Here is a 19,437-nt window from a genome sequence, read left to right as displayed (position 1 = left end):
TGTCTGTATACTTTACAGTCATGTCTTTGTTGACAGTTTCCCTAATTTTTCCATTTTTTCATAAGCCATTATTAATGCAATGACATTTATATGTAGCCCTCCCCAATGTAATAAGAAAATAAAATTTATACCTAAAAATAGATAGATGGATATTTCACTCCAAAAAGTTTTTGGTGGGTCTCAAGAATAATAAAAAGACAGACAAGAAAGTTCCCTTATGCAGAGTTAAAGTATTATTTACGTATGCTTTAGGATAATAAATTGTGTCATGTCTTTATATTTTATTAAATTTATTAAAAGAAATGTACAAACCGCTAAAACATGATTAACATACAGATGTATCAGATCCATTTTACATGTAATTTCACTTGAGAGCAGTAAATGAAAATGGCTTTAGCAAACTTCAGACCCTTCAGAACAGAAATGAAAAATTAAAAAAACTGAGAAGCAGGTTTCAAAGCTGAAAAACAAATGCTATAGGCAAAAATGTGATGACATAATGCATCATTTCAAAACAGAAAGTATTCATACTGTAGTCCTAAATCTTATTTTCATATTTGTGGTGTATATTCATTTATTGTACCCAATTACCAGTGGTGCTTCATTTCTACCTTTATTATCATAAGGGCTAAAGTATGGGAAGAGTTTCTCAGTGAAAGACTGACCAGTGAAAGAATGAATGAGAGACCTGGACTCCACATCATGAAAGGAGATCAGACCCTCCTCATAATTCACAAACACACCCACTACCTGAGGCTTCACTTTTGGAAAGAGGGGAAAAGGGGGAGATGCACAAGCCAGATACTGATTCTCATTCCTCAGTATTACAATCCAGTATCCAGCTTCTGGGATTGCGGTGATAATTCCCTTCCTGTTAATGGATTCTCTGGCCACTCCTAAATCCCAATCAGTCTTTCCTTTTACCTGCACCTCAAAATAAAACCTCCCTGAGCTGAATCCCTCTTTTGCCAGGACACAGGGACAATAATCAAACCTCTTTGGGTTGTCTGTGAGTTTGAGTTTAATATCTCCATATCTCACTTGTTTTCCATGATCAAACAGAATGAGATTTGGATGAGCAGTATCAGGATCCAGAGTCACATCCACTGAAAGGCAGAGATCAGATATGAAATAATGCAATTCTTCAAAATGCAACAGGTTTAATGTGTTTAATATGAAAACAAAGTAGACTGTGGCATATTTAAATATTTAACACAAATTGTAGTGTTAATGATCTATTAATTGAATAAACTAAAAATGCATTTCACGTATATTGCTTGATCACGATACACCTCTTCTACGATGAGCATATTTTAATTTCAAACTTATGTCTGAATGAAAGAGTACATATCTAAAAACTTGGCACATGCATTTTAATTGAGATTTCTAAAAATATTTTCCTTTTCATCATTGTGGACACTTATTGTCTTTGACTAGCATACCTGCATATTTCTGCATTGTCTTCTCAACTGGGGAGACAAACGACATAGCTGTAAAAGGATCCAGGGTCACATCCAATGAAAGAGAGAGAAAATATATGAAAAACAACTTCACAATACAACCATTTTCATGTGTTTAATATAAAAACAAAGTATTATATAGATTTGATTACCTACTAATTTAATACATTAAAATGCATTTCACATATATTGCATGACTTGGATACATCAAAAATATACTGCATATTTTAATTGGATTAAAACTTTTGTCCACCAAATCAAATTCATGTTTCGCAACCAACAAAGTCATGTGATATCAACTTGCAGAAAATATCATAGAGAAGACCCAACAGACCCAACTGTCAGTCAGTCTCTTAAAATATCAGATAACTTGGCCTAGGGCTGTGAAATTAATCGCATCCAAAATAAAAGTTTGTGTTTACATAATATATGCGTGTGTGCTGTGTATATTTATATGTAAATATAAATACACACATATACATGTATATATTTAATAATCATATGAAGTTTCTCTTTGGCTGGATTTGTGATGGCAAAAGACTTGGGGAAGTCGTGGCCTAATGGTTAGAGAGTCGAACTCGTAACCCAAAGGAGTCTCCGGTCCGGCAGGAATTGGTGGGGGGAGTGAATAACCAGTGCTCTCTTCCACCTTCAATACCACGTCTGAGGTGCCCTTGAGCAAGGCACCGAACCCCCAACTGCTCCCCGGGCGCCGCAGCATAAATGGCTGCCCACTGCTCCGGGTGTGTGTTCACGGTGTGTGTGTTCACTGCTGTGTGTGTGCACTTAGGATGGGTTAAATGCAGAGCACTAATTCCTAGTATGGGTAACCATACTTGGCCACATGTCACTTCACTAAACAGTGTAGGACTGATTAATATATAATATAATTCATATGATTACATTTCTTAAATATATACATGTATTTATATAGTACACACACATTATGTAAACAAACATTTATTTTAGATGCAATTAATTGATTTTGCAGCCCTAATTGGACCTCTTTATGACAAGGCAAGGTTAGTTCAAGTAAATTGTAAATACATTTATTAATAATTCATGATATTTGTAAAGAAGATTATTTATTCAGGCACCTTCAACATTTCACACATTAACACAGTTTATTCGCTATAGTTTAGAAAACGGTAATAAAATATGGCAAGAACTCAGAGTTAAACTGTGTCAGAACAAATTCATCTTGATAATGTCAGATAACACTTAAGCAAAACATGGTCAGGTCAAAGAGTCTGAATAATTTTTGGTCCCAAATTTTTATACATTTTACTGGTAGTCCACTGTATGAAGAATTTTTAGGTATAACATGTCAGTTTTATTTTGTTATTAGTTGATAATATAGTTGACATAAATGAACTATAGTGTCCTGCACTCACTAGTAAAAAAATATAAAAAAATATATCTGGTGTCTGAATAATTTTTGATTTGACTGTATAATTCATTTAATGTGTAAGGAAAATGTTGCTATAAATGGTTACACCACATTTTTAGAGTAATTAAATTGACTCGAGAAAATAGTATAAAAGCAAAAGGAACAAATTAATCTAAAACGTACATTTCTAAGAATGTGGCAGGTGTTTTAAATTAGATTTTTAAAAAGATTTTCCTTTTCTTTATGGTGGACATTCTTATTGTCATTGACCCACGTACCTCCATATAGTTGCATTGTCTTATGAACACTCTCAACGTCACTGACACTTGTACCTGCATGCTGCATTGTCTTCTGGACTATGTAGACAAATTACATCAAAATATTATAAGGCATATAATATATGGCAGACTGGTAGTTTTAGGGTGAAAAAAAAACATTTTGTGTAGAACACTATTAGTATTATTTACTATTAACTGAATCACTCAAAAATTAACTATATATTATACACTGTAGTTTTTCATGGGACACTAGGCCTATTTATGAAAGGGTACATTGCATGTTGATTATTATTGATTTCCTTAAATTACATTATTTTAAATCAAATATTAAACATGATTTATTAAAAAAGAAAACATGTACAATGCATTTGACATTTTCTTACCAGACTTGCGGAGTTTCTCGTCTAGAGTCTCCTGCAGCTGAATCAGTGCTTTCCTCAGAGGCTCCACACTCAGCTGAGTGTCACTAATACTGATCTCAGCGCAGCTGCTGGTGCATGGAGGTCTGATTAGCGATGGGTAAATCTACAGCAGGAGAGAGCAGAAATCCCTCAGCATGGGGAGTGTTGTGCTGTGATGTTAGCAGACAGAAGTACACTGACCTGTAAGAGGTGCAGGTGATCCTCAGTGTGTGAGAGCTGCTCCAGCTCAGTGTCTCTCCTCTTTAGCTCAGTGATCTCCTGCTCCAGCTCTTTAATCAGCTCTTCAGCCTGCTTCTCTGCTGCTTTCTGCTTCTGCTCCATCATCTCCAGCAGCTCAGACTGACATCTCTCAATGGAGCGCATCAGATCAGAGAAGAGCTCAGTACTGTCTGCTTTCTCTTTTTCTGATGATTCCTGTTAGATCAATCAAAAAAAAAAAAAACTTTTACTAAATTAATATTTTTTAAATAGTTCACCCAAAAATTACAATTCAGTCATAGTTTACTGTAAGTAGTGAGATGACAAGTGCATTATATTTCAATCCTTTTAAAGCCAAACATTAGCTTGGTGTACGAAAAAGATCAAAACTTTAGTCATTAATCAATGAAAATCTTCCATCAACAACATTGGATATTTGAGATTTTGATGGGTTAAGTAGGGAATAATGAATTAATTTCAGTCTGTTCCTCACACACAGCTATCATATGACTTTAGAAGACTGGCAAAATGTGGATAACTTGTATTACACTTTTATGGTGATTTTTATTTTCAAAAGGTAAATCATCCATACTCACATTTTTTTCTTCTTTTAAGTGTCTGATGTCTTGAATTCTCTTCATTCTGTTCTGGATCATCTGCCGCACTTCTGTCTGCATCTTCATCAGCTGAGGCTACAGATACAACAGAACACACAGACGCTCAACAGATTCAACAATTCCATCTAACACAAATAGGTAAATAGTTTATTTACAACCAGGGTCTCATTGAAAAAACAGGACTACATTTTTGCAAGACTTCATAAACATACCTAGACCTGTACATAATTTGCTGCAGTGTTTAGCTGAAATTAACACTAGTGGCAAACTCCAACAATGTTTATTCCTTTTCACACAGTTTATGATTACACGGGCAGATTATAAACGAATAAAACATACTTATTTTACACAATACTATCTAATGACTTGAAATAACTTTTTTTCGTTTCAATCTCAACAGAATATTAACGCTATTCATTGGAACTGCAGGAACACATGCAAGAATCAGTGTAGGCTAATGAAAAAAAAATCAATTTAATGAAATGGTTGTTCAGTTTGGAACTGCATACTAATTCTACTCTTACTATTTTTCCTTAAAAATATATGGTAAAAATAGTAGGCCTAGTAGTAGTATGCTAGTATGTGGTTCCGAATTCAACCTTGATCATGTCCATGTGTTTTGGAAAAAATCAATTGGCTTTTAGCACCTCCCAGTGGACGTTTCAATGCAGATCTATTGCAATACCCAAGTAATAAAACATTTTTCCCTAATCCGCCAAGGTCAAGTTGTTGTTACCTTCCTCTCTCCGCTCTCCTCCTCCACAGCAACAGTGTTGTGATTCTTGTGGTCTTTCATTGCGCAGAGCAAACACACACACGTCTGATCATCTCTACAGAACAGCTCCAGAGGTTTCTCATGTTTCTGACAGATATAGTCCTCAAGATTCGCCCCGGGATCGATCAGTTTGTGTTTCTTTAAATGTGCGACTCTGTGATGAGGCTCCAGGTGAGTTTCACAGTAAGAGCTCTGACACACCAGGCACATCTTCAGCGCTTTCATCTTTATGTCATCACAGAAGTCACAGAGAACCTCCGATTTACTCAGACCAGACTTTTCCTTAAAGTGCTGCACAACCTGTCTGAGTGCTGTGTTGATCTTGAGGTCGGGTCTTTTACTGAATGTTTCTTTACATAATGGACAGTTGTAGGTCTGACTGTTGTTCCAGCACTGGTTCAGGCAGCTCTTACAGAAGTTGTGTCCACATGGAGCGCTGACTGGATCAGTGAACACATCCAGACAGATCGAACACTGGAGCTCATTTGACAGAGCTGAAGAGGATGATGAAGAAACACAATTTATCATCAAAATTGATAATTGATTTATAAATACAAAGTAAATGATTAAATCAAGAAACAAAACTCATCAACAATTAGGATCTCATGAAAGAAAAATAAATGCTAACTCATTGTCATTTGATATGATTTTATGACACTTTTCATATTATCATCCTATCTTTCATTCTTTCTTTAGGTTACTGACATAATGGAGGTGCATCCAGACTCCTCCTTCTCGTCTCGGTTGGATTTTGTGCTGCTGATGAAAATTCTGCCATCACTCAGAATTTCACTCTTTTTGCTCTATTCACAGTAAACACAAAATATATCTCATGAAATATGACCAGGAAACATGTGAATATAGAAATGTCAAAGTGATTTCATAAACTGTTAGCAGTCAAACATGCTGTTCGGGTACAAAGTACACATGAGTACAAAGTACGCTGATCAAAAAGAACTGGTTTTTATAGTGTTGACTTGAATAAAAAAAAAAAAGGATACAAAAACTAAATTGATCACAGAATCTCAAACCTGGCTGCATTTAAATGTTTATTTTTAATTCAATAGTTTATTAGTTCAATAGTTTATTTTTTTTACAGAACTAATTACAAATCATTGGAAACAAATGGGGGAAAAGAAAACAATATCAAGTATCAAAACCACAAAATGTTTTCACACAAATCAGTTGTAAGGTAAAATATCAATGTAAAACATAAGCATAGTTTTTACCTTCGGCTTTCAGTTTGTCTGCAGTTCATGTACTTCCTGATTCTGTTGTGCCACAACGTTTCTGCACACATCAAACTTTAAATCGCAATCCACAAATGATGTTCTCTTAATACAATTTTGATACCATTTCAGTGAATATATGTTCTGCTGTTTAAAAGGAATATTTTGCCAAATTGTTCAGTTTAGTTTTCCATGCACTGAAAGCTCTCACCTGTAGTAATGTCACAGCTCCTCCCTTCTCTTCTCATGGAAATGAAGCACGTCAAAGTGTACCTCTGTATGTACCTCAGTGTGTTAGATAATAATGTTTTGTCACAAATTATATAGCATATTTCTTCACATACTGTTTGCATTTGCATAAGTTTTAACATTAAAATCATTACTTTAATATTCAATATTAATTAACTTAGGTTTGTGCATTTAAAAACTGCTGTGGCACATTCTGCATTATATTTATCAGCACTTTTCTACAGATGAAAAAGTGGGGGGAAAAGCATCACAAACTCCACTAGGTGTTGTAGGTGATATTGACCAAAAAGCATGAATGGATGCATACTTTGAAACATGATAAACAATCCAGGTGACATACTACTTCAATCATGCATTTTATTCCAAGTGGGATGCAATAACCTTCACATTGTATACTGTATGGTACAGATATTACAGGATGCATCTTGAGACCTTGAATGTATCTGAATCTAAAGGTTATATAAATTTCAGTTTCCTCTAGCAAAACTTGTACACTTTATTATTATTATTATTATTTAAATAAAAAGTAAAAGCTGGAAAACCACTGAAAAAATACAAATGACATCTCTTCATTTAGCAAGTATTCATAGCAATACAAACTTATTTTCATGTTCATTTTCTTGGTGTAAATTCGTTCATTGTATCTGACGTGAGATGATCAGTGGTGCTGCAATTTTACCTTTTTCATTCTTACAAGGGCTAAAGAATGGAAAGAGTTTCTCAGTGAAAGACTGACTAGTGAAAGAAAAAATATGAGATCTGGATTCCACATCATAAAAGGAGACCAGACCCTCCTCATAATCCACAAACACACCTACGACCTGAGGCTTCACTCTCAATGACAGAGGGACAGGGGAAGACTCACCAGCCAGATAATTATTCCCATTCCTCAGAACTACTATCCAGTATCCAGCTTCTGGGATTGCGGTGATAATTCCCTTCCTGTTAATGGATTCTCTGGCTACTCCTAAATCCCAATCAGTCATTCCCTTTACCTGCACCTCAAAATAAAACCTCCCTGAGCTGAATCCCTCATGTGCCAGGACACAGGGACAATAATCAAACCTCTCTGGGTTGTTTGGGAGTTTATGCTTTATGTCTTTACTTGTCACTTGCTTTCCATCATCAGACAGGACGAGATTTGGATAAGCTGTATCAGGATCCAGAGTCACATCCACTAAAAGAGAGAGATAAGATATAAAAAACAACTTCACAATACAACAAATTATATTTGTTTAATATCGAAAAAAAATGTATTGTCTAGACCTTGGTAAAGTTCTTATTTGTGACAATGTGAATAAGCACATAATAATTGTACCTGCATGTTGCTGTATCCTCTTCAGCACTGTGGAAACAAATAACTATAAAATATTATGACAGAAGTTTTAATATGATACAAAAACATTGTGTGTTCAGTTCCTGTTCTCTGATGGAAGTTTGTGTTTCTGCTGGTTTTTCTTATTGCTGCTTATAAATTACTGACTGTTACACCCACTGAGACTTCTCGCCAGCCCCCTCATTATATAACTACCACCCAAATATTGAACCACATGGTTCTTGGACTTCATTTCCCAGTATGCTCTGCCTGGACTTGTTATTGGTACCAGTTGTTCATCATTTATCATTGTACTATTTATACATATTCTGCTCATTTGCTACTGCAACAGTTCTGAGCATTTCTCATTCTGTTGAATTGTCTAACCTGTTTTGACCTGTTTGCCTGCTTTTAACCACTGTCTGTGCATTGGATTACATTTATATTGCCGTCCTGTTGCCGACCTCTGACTGTTCTTCAATGGACTGTTTGCTGTCTCTGCCCTCTCTGGATTGATTACTGCTTTGATACCTAGTTGCCGATCTCTACCTGTTTGACTACTGCATTTTTTACTGCCTTGCCTTTTATTCCAATAAACGCTGCATATGGATTGAGAACCTGACTCTGACTCGTTCACACTGACAGTGATGAATATATATGACTGTATATATTTGATTGTATCTGCTCACAATATTCTGTTCCCTTTTGATGCGTCAATTGCTGACACTTCGGGGAAACTCAGTTTCTCCGAAATACCGTAGCCTGATTGAATCACATTTGTGCACCACAATCTTTGAGTGAGCTCATGCCAGCTCATATCTCCCCCCGCCCCCCATTCCTTCACAGCTTCCGACTTGGAGGAATGGCCGACAGAGGACTCCGCCCCCCTGCAACCTAAGGAACAGAGTGATGTCAGGCCCAGTTTGTAAGCCAAACTCATCCGCATTCTCACCAAAGCTGTAGAGTTTGCAGCACCAAATGTGCGTGCATCCAGTCATTTCACTGCAATTATAGAAAACCAACAAATAAAAAACAAACACCCCCACAAAAAGAGCACGTCTTCTCTGATTGTGGTGCTCTAGTCCCTGGCCACCCGAATCCAGGCTTGGGAAGCCACTCAAGGTGTGTCAATTTGCGGGTCCTGGAGATGATCTAACAAGGTTACTCGCTTTGAGGGCATGGTCAAGTCCAGGGTCGGTCGGTCCAGGGCAGCCAAGCTCACAGTTTGAAGTAGAGTGTTTACTAGCGAAGGGCACCGTACAAAAAGGTCCCAGCAGCCCGCAGCAAGTCAGGCTTCTACAGCCGCTACTTCCTTGTTCCAAAGAAGGATGGCGGCCTCAGGCCCAGCCTGGACTTGAGACTTCAGAACCATGCCTAAATAAGATGGCCATTCAGAATGTTAACATTGAAGCAAATCCTCTCACAAGTTTGCCCGGGGGATTGGCTTTTCTTGTTGGATCTGAAAGATGCTTATTTTCATATCCACATATCCCTGCTCCTCAGCCATTTGGAATGCTTGGGGTTCAGGATCAATTTGTCCAAGAGCTCACTGTCTCCCAGCAAGTGAATCTCATTCCTAGGGGCAGTCATTGATTCGCCCCAAATGTGGGCCTGGCTATTACTAGAACGCTCTCTGAAAATTCAGAAGCTGGCAGCGTCATTCAAGCTCAGGGTCTTGGTTCTCATCAAGACTTTCCAGAGGCTGCTAGGCCAAATGGATGTGGCCTCCTCAGTAGTGCCTCTGGGCCTTCTGCACATGCGACCTCTCCAATTTTGGCTTAAGGCCTGCGTTCCGTCACACCTGAGATGGCTCAATCTCAGGATGGACCACAGCTGTGTCAATGTGTGTGATGGTAGCCCAGCGTTCGGTTCCTGGTCGGGCCAGGAACGGCATTGGCACATCAAATGCCTGGAAATGATGACAGTTTTTCTGGCACTGAGAGCCTTCTTACCAGATGTGAAGGGGCACCATGTCCTGGTCCGTTCGGACAACATAAACCCTCAGGGAGGTCTCAGGTCTCACAAGCTGTACAAGTTAACAAGATGCCTCCTACTGTGGGCACATCGCAACATCTGCTCTGTGAGGGCAGTGCACGTGCCGCACAGAATGAACCAGAGGGGGGACATGTTGTCCCGGAGTATCTCCAGGAAAATGGAGAATGGAGACTTCACCCCAGACGGTTCAGATGATTTGGAACATCTTTGGACAAGTGGAAATCAACCTCTTTGGAGAAGACTTTCAAGAGCTCTCAGTGAACATTTCCTGCCTTGATTTTGGCCCCAATGACTGTAAGGTCATACTCAAGCCAAGGCATGTACCTAGGGTGCTTTCCACTCCGTTCAAGGCACAGGTAATACCTCTCTTGGCTCTCCTGGACTCCTTGCCAAAGCTTATGCCTGGTCCGGGCCCTTAGAGTGTCCCTTAGAGTGTATATCGACCACTCTGGCCAATTTAGTCAATCAGAGCAGGTCTTTATGTGCTTCGCAGGCCACACTAAAGGGCTGCCAGTTATGAAGCAGAGGCTTCTGCACTGCACTTGCAACTTAGGAAATGCTTGCCACTCAGTCGAAAGATTCTGATGAAATGGCATTCAGTGCCGGCTTATATAGGCGAATGGATCCACCCATTTTGTTTGTTTTTTCGTGCCGGTGCACAAACGTGATTCAATCAGGATTTAGTATTTCGGAGAAACAGAGTTTCCCCAAAGTGTCAGCAACTGATGCAATGTTTGTTCCTGCTATCTCAGGGAACCAAGGTTAGTTAGTAACTGAGACGTTTTTGCAGTTGAATATGAGATAAAACAGCACAAGTTTGAAGAATTTAGTAAAAAATTATCACGGGGAAAATAAAATGACAAAAGTTTTCATATGTAGGGGAAATTAATAACAACATTAGTATGTAGTAGAAAGTTTTTTTCTCAGAGTGAAGCTGTCAGTGTGACTCTTAATGATCAGAGACAAACAAACAGATTTTGTGACATTGTAAATCATGTTACATTGTATGTTAGATAATTGTTTTGCACCCAGGGGTGCCTCTAAGGTTTCTGGGGCACAAGGACCTGGGTTTTTGCCATGGTCGATCACGTTTCTGGGGGGTTGGGTTGGGTGGAGGTGGGGGTAGGGTCCTCGTCTGGCCTTCCCCAATGTTACAGCGCCCCTGCTTACACCTGCAAGTGCCTTTTCATTTTAAATCATTACTGACAATTGAAAATTTGACATTTTCTTACCAGTTCTGCTGAGTTTCTCGTCTAGAGTCTCCTGCAGGTGAACCAGTGCTTTCCTCAGAGGCTCCACACTCAGCTGAGTGTCACTAATACTGATCTCAGCGCAGCTGCTGGTGCATGGAGGTCTGATTAGCGATGGGTAAATCTACAGCAGGACAGAGCAGAAATCCCTCAGCATGGGGAGTGTTGTGCTGTGATGTTAGCAGACAGAAGTACACTGACCTGTAAGATGTGCAGGTGATCCTCAGTGTGTGAGAGCTGCTCCAGCTCAGTATCTCTCCTCTTTAGCTCAGTGGAGCTCTCAGTGAACATTTCCTGCCTTGATTTTGGCCCCAATGACTGTAAGGTCATACTCAAGCCAAGGCATGTACCTAGGGTGCTTTCCACTCCGTTCAAGGCACAGGTAATACCTCTCTTGGCTCTCCTGGACTCCTTGCCAAAGCTTATGCCTGGTCCGGGCCCTTAGAGTGTCCCTTAGAGTGTATATCGACCACTCTGGCCAATTTAGTCAATCAGAGCAGGTCTTTATGTGCTTCGCAGGCCACACTAAAGGGCTGCCAGTTATGAAGCAGAGGCTTCTGCACTGCACTTGCAACTTAGGAAATGCTTGCCACTCAGTCGAAAGATTCTGATGAAATGGCATTCAGTGCCGGCTTATATAGGCGAATGGATCCACCCATTTTGTTTGTTTTTTCGTGCCGGTGCACAAACGTGATTCAATCAGGATTTAGTATTTCGGAGAAACAGAGTTTCCCCAAAGTGTCAGCAACTGATGCAATGTTTGTTCCTGCTATCTCAGGGAACCAAGGTTAGTTAGTAACTGAGACGTTTTTGCAGTTGAATATGAGATAAAACAGCACAAGTTTGAAGAATTTAGTAAAAAATTATCACGGGGAAAATAAAATGACAAAAGTTTTCATATGTAGGGGAAATTAATAACAACATTAGTATGTAGTAGAAAGTTTTTTTCTCAGAGTGAAGCTGTCAGTGTGACTCTTAATGATCAGAGACAAACAAACAGATTTTGTGACATTGTAAATCATGTTACATTGTATGTTAGATAATTGTTTTGCACCCAGGGGTGCCTCTAAGGTTTCTGGGGCACAAGGACCTGGGTTTTTGCCATGGTCGATCACGTTTCTGGGGGGTTGGGTTGGGTGGAGGTGGGGGTAGGGTCCTCGTCTGGCCTTCCCCAATGTTACAGCGCCCCTGCTTACACCTGCAAGTGCCTTTTCATTTTAAATCATTACTGACAATTGAAAATTTGACATTTTCTTACCAGTTCTGCTGAGTTTCTCGTCTAGAGTCTCCTGCAGGTGAACCAGTGCTTTCCTCAGAGGCTCCACACTCAGCTGAGTGTCACTAATACTGATCTCAGCGCAGCTGCTGGTGCATGGAGGTCTGATTAGCGATGGGTAAATCTACAGCAGGACAGAGCAGAAATCCCTCAGCATGGGGAGTGTTGTGCTGTGATGTTAGCAGACAGAAGTACACTGACCTGTAAGATGTGCAGGTGATCCTCAGTGTGTGAGAGCTGCTCCAGCTCAGTGTCTCTCCTCTTTAGCTCAGTGATCTCCTGCTCCAGCTCTTTAATCAGCTCTTCAGCCTGCTTCTCTGCTGCTTTCTGCTTCTGCTCCATCATCTCCAGCAGCTCAGACTGACATCTCTCAATGGAGCGCATCAGATCAGTAAAGAGCTTAATACTGTCTGCTTTCTCTTTCTCTGATGTTTTCTGATAAATCAGTTCACAAAATGTTTACTTTTTAAATAGTTAATTCATATTAATTCATAGTACATAGAATATTTAACTTCCTCAATTATATTTTAAGAAAATATATCTCAATATCTCAATTGTTTCTCTTAGACTGGAATGAGTCACAATGAAATAACTTAAATCACAATGAAGTCACACTGACAAACGTTTATTATAAACAGTGGTGGCTGATAGAAAAAATTTCTCAAATTTTCTGCAATTTTTTTCAAGGTAAATTAAAAGTACATTTTAACAAGGTGTGATAACATACAGGACCACATGGAGATGTCAAAAGATCACTATACCAACCGCCTTCACTTGACTGCATTCAGCTGCATTCAGACCACAGACATAATTACTAGGGATGTCCCGAGCCAATCTCAAGGATGGGGATCAGGCCAATCAAGCATTTTTTTTTTTTACTGAACGGTATCGGCTATCCTAAGCCCGATCCTTATTTTATGTCAGCTGTCATGCTGGTGTTGTGCTGTAGGAGGTGGTATGCAACTTTAAGTGGGTTTGCCATTGGCCATTAAAAGAAAAAGAAGACTCTCAAATGTGCATGTATGAAGCGGAAAAAACAGTGAGGTCTGTTAGCACGTCACACACATTTGAGCTTCCGTGTATAATGTATTTGATGCATATATTCAAACATATATTCCTATAGGAATACATAAGTATCGAATCGGGACTCGGTATCGACAGATACTCAATATTCAATGACTCGGATCGGGGGCAAAAAAAACCTGATCGGGACATTCCTAATAATGACAGTTTCAACTGATTTTAACATTATAATCCTCTGAACACGCACACTAAATGATTCAGCTGGACTTGTTGATTGTAGGAATGATTTCACACTGAGACTCGCAAGATTAAACATGACTTGACAAGAAAAACAAATGGAGGACAATCGACAGTCAGCTGGAGCGAGTTCTGTTTTACAGTGAAAAACAAAGTACAAAAAAAGAATATGGGTGATATTCCTTCTCAATACTCCCCTTTCGTGGCATGTTTGTGGCTGCCAAGTTTCAACTTTAGAAGCTTGCAACTTCCAGTAGGTGACGCTTGCTCACTCTCATTGGCTATCGCAGGTATCACATCAAGGGTCATAAATATCAAACGTGTTTACGATTTGGGATCGTGGAGGCGCTGACGCGATCGGGAGCAGTAAAATAATCATTATGGCACCACAAAATTGAGGATTTTCTTTACACAAAATGTCGGTTGCGTCAAGCCTCAAATCGGGCAACACCCCCCGATCATTGAGGGGTGCAAATTGGGCCCAAAACCGGGTTTAAAGGGTTAGTTCACCCAAAAATGAAAATTCTGTCATTAATTACTCACCCTCATGTCGTTCCAAACCCGTAAGACCTTCGTTCATCTTCGGAACACAAATTAAGATATTTTTGATGGAATCTGAGAGCTGTCTGACCCTGCATAGACAGCAACGCAACTGAAATGTTCCCAAGTCCAGAAACGTAGCAAGGAGATCTGTAAAATAATCCATGTGACATCAGTGGTTCATCTGCAATTATACGAAGCTACGAGAATACTTTTTGTGCGCAAAAGATACAAAAAACGACTTTATTCAACAATTCATCTCCTCCGTATCACCCTGTAGCGCCATTTTGGAGAATATCCGCTGGACGTAAACAGCGTATGCTGTTCTGCGTCAGCTGTGTCATGCGGATACGCTGTTTTCGTTCAGATCAAATCACAACAACGAAGGAAACAGATCCAAAATGGCGCTAGGGTGACGAACTGCAATTGCTAGGGAGGAGACGAATTGTTAAATAAAGTCGTTTTTTTTTTTTTTCTTTTGTGCACAAAAAGTATTCTCGTAGCTTCGTAAAATTATGGTTGAACCCCTGATGTCACATGGATTATTTTACCGATCTCTTTGCTACTTCTCTGGACTTGGGAACATTTCAGTTGCATTGCTGTCTATGCATGGTCAGACAGCTCTCAGATTCCATCAAACATATCTTAATTTGTGTTCTGAAGATGAACGAAGGTCTTGCAGGTTTGAAACGACATGAGGGTGAGTAAGTAATGACAGATTTTCATTTTTGGGTTAACTATCCCTTTAAAGCATTAGGGGCGGTAAAATAATTGCTCTTTTCAGTTTTAATTTGAAAACGCTGATTGGCTAAATTTTGTCATATCTTGTATATGTTTATCTTGAATCAGCTAAACTGCTACATAGACCTGCCACATGAGCAATTTCTCTGTCGCCCCAGAGCTGAACACCTTTTTCGGTGTATGGATTTTGTAATAATCTTTTTGTTGTGTTTTAGTGTTTTGTATTTGGAAATAAATATTTGTGATAAATGTTTAATCAAAATGTAAGGTTTGAACCAAACCATAAATATAATTTGAGAGAAAAACCAATATATTTGGCTGTAACAAATTAGAGTGGTTCAAAATGTATGTTGTTTTCCCCCTCGTATCAACATTCCTGTCACATTTATTTCCATTTTTATTTCTAAAGCAAAGTAACATTTCTCCTAAGGAATTTTATAAAACACATCTTTAGACAAAATATTTGATTACTCTTTTCCTGTGCACTCACTTTTCTGAGTTTTGCTAAGTGTCTGATGTCTTGAATTCTCTTAATTCTGTCTTGAATCATCTGCTGCACGTCTGTCTTCATCTTCCTCAGACGAGGCTACAGAAAAAACAGAACATACAGTCACTGAACAAATTCAACACCATCTAACTCAAATGTCATGTTACACCATGTATGTTGTTACCCTTCTCGCTCTGCTCTCCTCCTCTACAGCAACAGTGTTGTGATCCCTGTGATTTGTTACAGTGCAGAGCAAACACACACATGTCTGGTCATTTCTACAGAACAGCTCCAGAGGTTTCTCATGTTTCTGACAGATATATTTTTCAAGATTCGCCCCAGGATCAATTAGTTTGTGTTTCCTTAAATGTGCGACTCTGTGATGAGGCTCCAGGTGAGTTTCACAGTAAGAGCTCTGACACACCAGGCACATCTTCAGTGCTTTCATCTTTATATCATCACAGAAGTCACAGAGAACCTCAGATTTACTCAGACCAGACTTTTCCCTAAAGAGCTCCAGAACCGGTCTGAGTGCTGTGTTGATCTTGAGGTCGGGTCTTTTCCTGAAATTTGCTTTACAGAATGGACATCTGTAGGTCTGACTGTTGTTCCAGCACTGGCTCAGGCAGCTCTTACAGAAGTTGTGTCCACATGGAGTGCTGACTGGATCGGTGAACAAATCCAAACAAATCGAGCACTTGAGCTCCTCTGACAGAGCTGAAGAGGATGATGAGGTTTATCATAATTTGCATTTATCATATGTAAAGCAAAATATTAAATGTTTCACATAAGAAAAACAAAGTCTACTGTAAATACTAAGCACTTGGTATCATTTATTTTTTACTTACTCATTGGAGGGCGATTCATACTCCCTCTGCAGGCTGCGGTTGGTGTTGATGATTTTGATGAAGATTCTGCCATTGTTGATCTTTTCTTGAGGCTTATTCACAAAAATCGCAACAGATAGTTAATTTCACAGCATGACACATAGATAAAGAAATTCTAAACAGAATATATCTGTCATTTCTCTGAAGTTTTAATAAACTTCAAAAGTTAGGTTGCTGTATGTCGGCAGCCAAACATGCTGAACATATGCAAGTACAAAGTACACACAAGTACAAAGTGCACAGATATGAATTATCATAAAATGGAGTATGTGTTAAACTCAACACACACACACACACACACACACACACACAAAACTTTTTGCAAGTCATTGCAATGCAATTTTATTTATTTATTTTAAGAATTTAAATTAGAATTTTCAGTAACACTTTATAATAACTTTCATTAATAGATCATGAACAAATATTATAGAATGCTAGAAATATCTAGATATATTACATAATGTGCTTGTTAATGTTTACTAACTAATATACTTATTAAACATTACCTAATGATCAACAGATCATTATTTAATGTAAACTGAAATGCTTACAAATGTCATTAAACTTTCAATTCAAATGATCATGCACTTTTTTTGTAAATCTTCAAATGATTTTGACAGATGGTTAACAACGATTCAAAGATTCATTAATAAATCATTAACATATAATGCTTAATGCATCATTAGTTAATGGTTACAAATGACATTACATTTTCAATTCATACACTTATGCACTTTTGAAAAATCTACAAATTATTTTAACATCAATTATGCAATGAATAAAAGCTTATTTGTTAATGTACTTTTGAATGCTAACAAATGTCATTAAACTTCAGTTTACATATTACCTAATGCTCCTTTTTACATTTACAAATGTTGTGAAAATAGCTTAATTAGTAATTTTAAGCACTTCACAAACTGTTCATGTTAACATATTATTCATTAACTCACAGTCTGTAAATGTAACATATTTGGTCTTTGTTGGTTGTGTAGTTAGTTAGGTTCAGCTAAATGCTTGCTAAAGACATAACACACATTGTAAATTGGGTGCAAAACTTGTTTGTATTGCCTTAACACTTATATTAGTATATTACTGTATATCATGAAATATGATATTCCTTGAATCATACATCAACAGGAGAAAACAAATCAGTTTTTCAAGAAAACCCCTTAACTGTTGACTCCTTAACCAACCCTTAAACCTACCAATACCACCAAACCTTACCCGTATCACATCTCAATAGCAGCAAAAGTGTTGTGCATTAACAAAAGCTTTTAATCATTGTATAACATCTTTTAAAATCATTTGTAGATAGTGTACAATTTGCAATAAGAATAAATAAAATAGATTTTCAAGAAGTGCATGTCCATATGAATTGAAGGTTTAATGACATTTGTATGCATTTTAATTTACATGATGTAATGATCTGTTAATCATTAGGTAATGTTTAATACGTTTATTAGTAGACATTTCTAGCTTGAAAATACATTAACTAATGATCCGTTATATGTTTGTTAATGATTTAATAATGAAAGTTATTATAAAGTGTTACCGAATTTTCACTTTTCAGATTTACTTTCACTTTTCTTTCTTGAGAATAGTCTGTGTGACAAAATGCCAGCACACCAAATTGGCTTCTAATTCCACTGAATGACAAACTCTTAGTACATTTCTGTTTAGGTTTTGGTGAAACAAAACTCATACTTAAACCCTCTTTTGCCCAACTTTACTCCAGTTAGATAATGAAGCAGACCAATAGCTCGATTAGTAACATATTATATTATATTTCCACCATTTACCTGCAAGTGTCAGCAGTGCTAATCAGCTGTGGTCTCAGACTACCTCAATAATTTTTCTCTTGTTAAATGAGAAATATAGTTTTCCAGATCCAGTTGATCATCAGTAGTAGCTAAACTCTGCAAGAAAGTGGACCTTCGAGGGCCAGAGTTGAAAACCCCAGCAATAAACACTGAGTATTTGACAAGTGCTTAAAACTGGTTTTGCCCAACTTTACTCACAGAGCCTGTTGGGGCCTGGTCAGTGATATATATATATATATATATATATATATATTTATATATATATACATACCTGCAGAGTTTAGATTCAACCCTAATTAAACACCTGCTCCAGCTAATCAAGTCCGTCAGGCTTATTTGAAAACTGCACAGTATGTGTTGGAGCAGGGTTGGAACTAAACTCTGCAGAGCTGTGGCCCTCCAGGAACTGAGTTTGACACCCCTGACTTAGAAGGTAGACAGGGACCTCTCGTGGTGAGTAAGAGATACTGCAGGAGCAGATACGATACAGCGCTGCTGTCAGGGGCGTAGCAGCCGTGGGGGACGGGGAGGACATGTCCGCCGCACTTTTAGGAAAAGGTTATTCTGTCCCCCGCGCTTTGTTTGACCCACCGCCGATCTGAGTGAACTAACATTCAGCCAATCACGAATCATCTCTTGGGAGCGTCTGTCATGAGCTTCAAATGTCCAGTTGCTCTCGCGATTTCACTTTGCTCTTTGGGAGGTTTGGGGGTAAAATGCACCCCAGAAAATAGCAGAGGACGATTATGTCCTTTTCAAACACTGTAAGTATGTGTTATGTCACGATGACATGATGAATTTCTACCTTATTATTTGACCTAACGGGGCATCTACACCGGATGTGAGCAATGCGACAAAAGACCCGTTAAAGGGGTCATATGATGTTGCTAAAAATAACATTCTTTTGTGTAATGCAATGTGTTTATGCGGTTTAAGGTTAAAAAAACATTGCGCCACGTAAACATAAAACCATGTCTGCATTTGTGATCGGAGAAATGACAAACAATAAGCGCTACTCTACACTGCTCAAACTCATGTTGCAAAAACATGTTTTTCCTCAGCGACCAGCACGGATCAGCTCTAGGCATGAAAAAAGCGGATATTGTCCTCTTTTGGAAGGCCAAACAAAGTAGTTTCGCTTTCACAATGAAACACAGCGCCTTCGCGACATGGCTGCGGCAGCAACAACAATACTACAGCGAGAATAAAAGTTACGCCTTCTTTCTTTGCGTGAACATTTGGGCGGCA

The 19,437-nt window shown here is 38.4% G+C and overlaps 2 protein-coding genes across 2 annotated transcripts; both read right to left on the bottom strand.

Moving 5' to 3' along the window:
• Positions 1-454: 454 nt before the first annotated feature.
• On the bottom strand, positions 455-6,461 carry LOC107699907 (E3 ubiquitin-protein ligase TRIM39-like). The gene is made up of 9 exons (XM_016501354.1): positions 6,370-6,461; positions 5,846-5,943; positions 5,102-5,634; positions 4,345-4,440; positions 3,731-3,964; positions 3,512-3,653; positions 3,129-3,206; positions 1,443-1,490; positions 455-1,106 (listed from the first exon to the last, which is right to left on the bottom strand). The coding sequence occupies exons 2-9, from the start codon at positions 5,916-5,918 to the stop codon at positions 571-573; spliced, it is 1,740 nt and encodes a 579-aa protein (XP_016356840.1). The 5' UTR covers positions 5,919-5,943; positions 6,370-6,461; the 3' UTR covers positions 455-570.
• Positions 6,388-16,380, bottom strand: LOC107699908 (E3 ubiquitin-protein ligase TRIM39-like). Its single transcript, XM_016501355.1, has 9 exons — positions 16,331-16,380; positions 15,667-16,199; positions 15,486-15,581; positions 12,656-12,889; positions 12,437-12,578; positions 7,937-7,963; positions 7,484-7,795; positions 6,581-6,656; positions 6,388-6,430 (listed from the first exon to the last, which is right to left on the bottom strand). Exons 1-8 carry the CDS (start codon positions 16,347-16,349, stop codon positions 6,592-6,594), a joined length of 1,428 nt encoding a protein of 475 aa, XP_016356841.1. The 5' UTR covers positions 16,350-16,380; the 3' UTR covers positions 6,388-6,430; positions 6,581-6,591.
• Positions 16,381-19,437: the final 3,057 nt, after the last annotated feature.

This window comes from Sinocyclocheilus anshuiensis, unplaced genomic scaffold (genome assembly GCF_001515605.1).
Source record: "Sinocyclocheilus anshuiensis isolate Anshui unplaced genomic scaffold, SAMN03320099.WGS_v1.1 scaffold891, whole genome shotgun sequence".
Lineage (NCBI taxonomy): Eukaryota > Metazoa > Chordata > Actinopteri > Cypriniformes > Cyprinidae > Sinocyclocheilus > Sinocyclocheilus anshuiensis.
The sequence above is the reverse complement of the archived record's forward strand: the minus strand, read 5'-3'. Positions and strand labels throughout refer to the sequence as shown.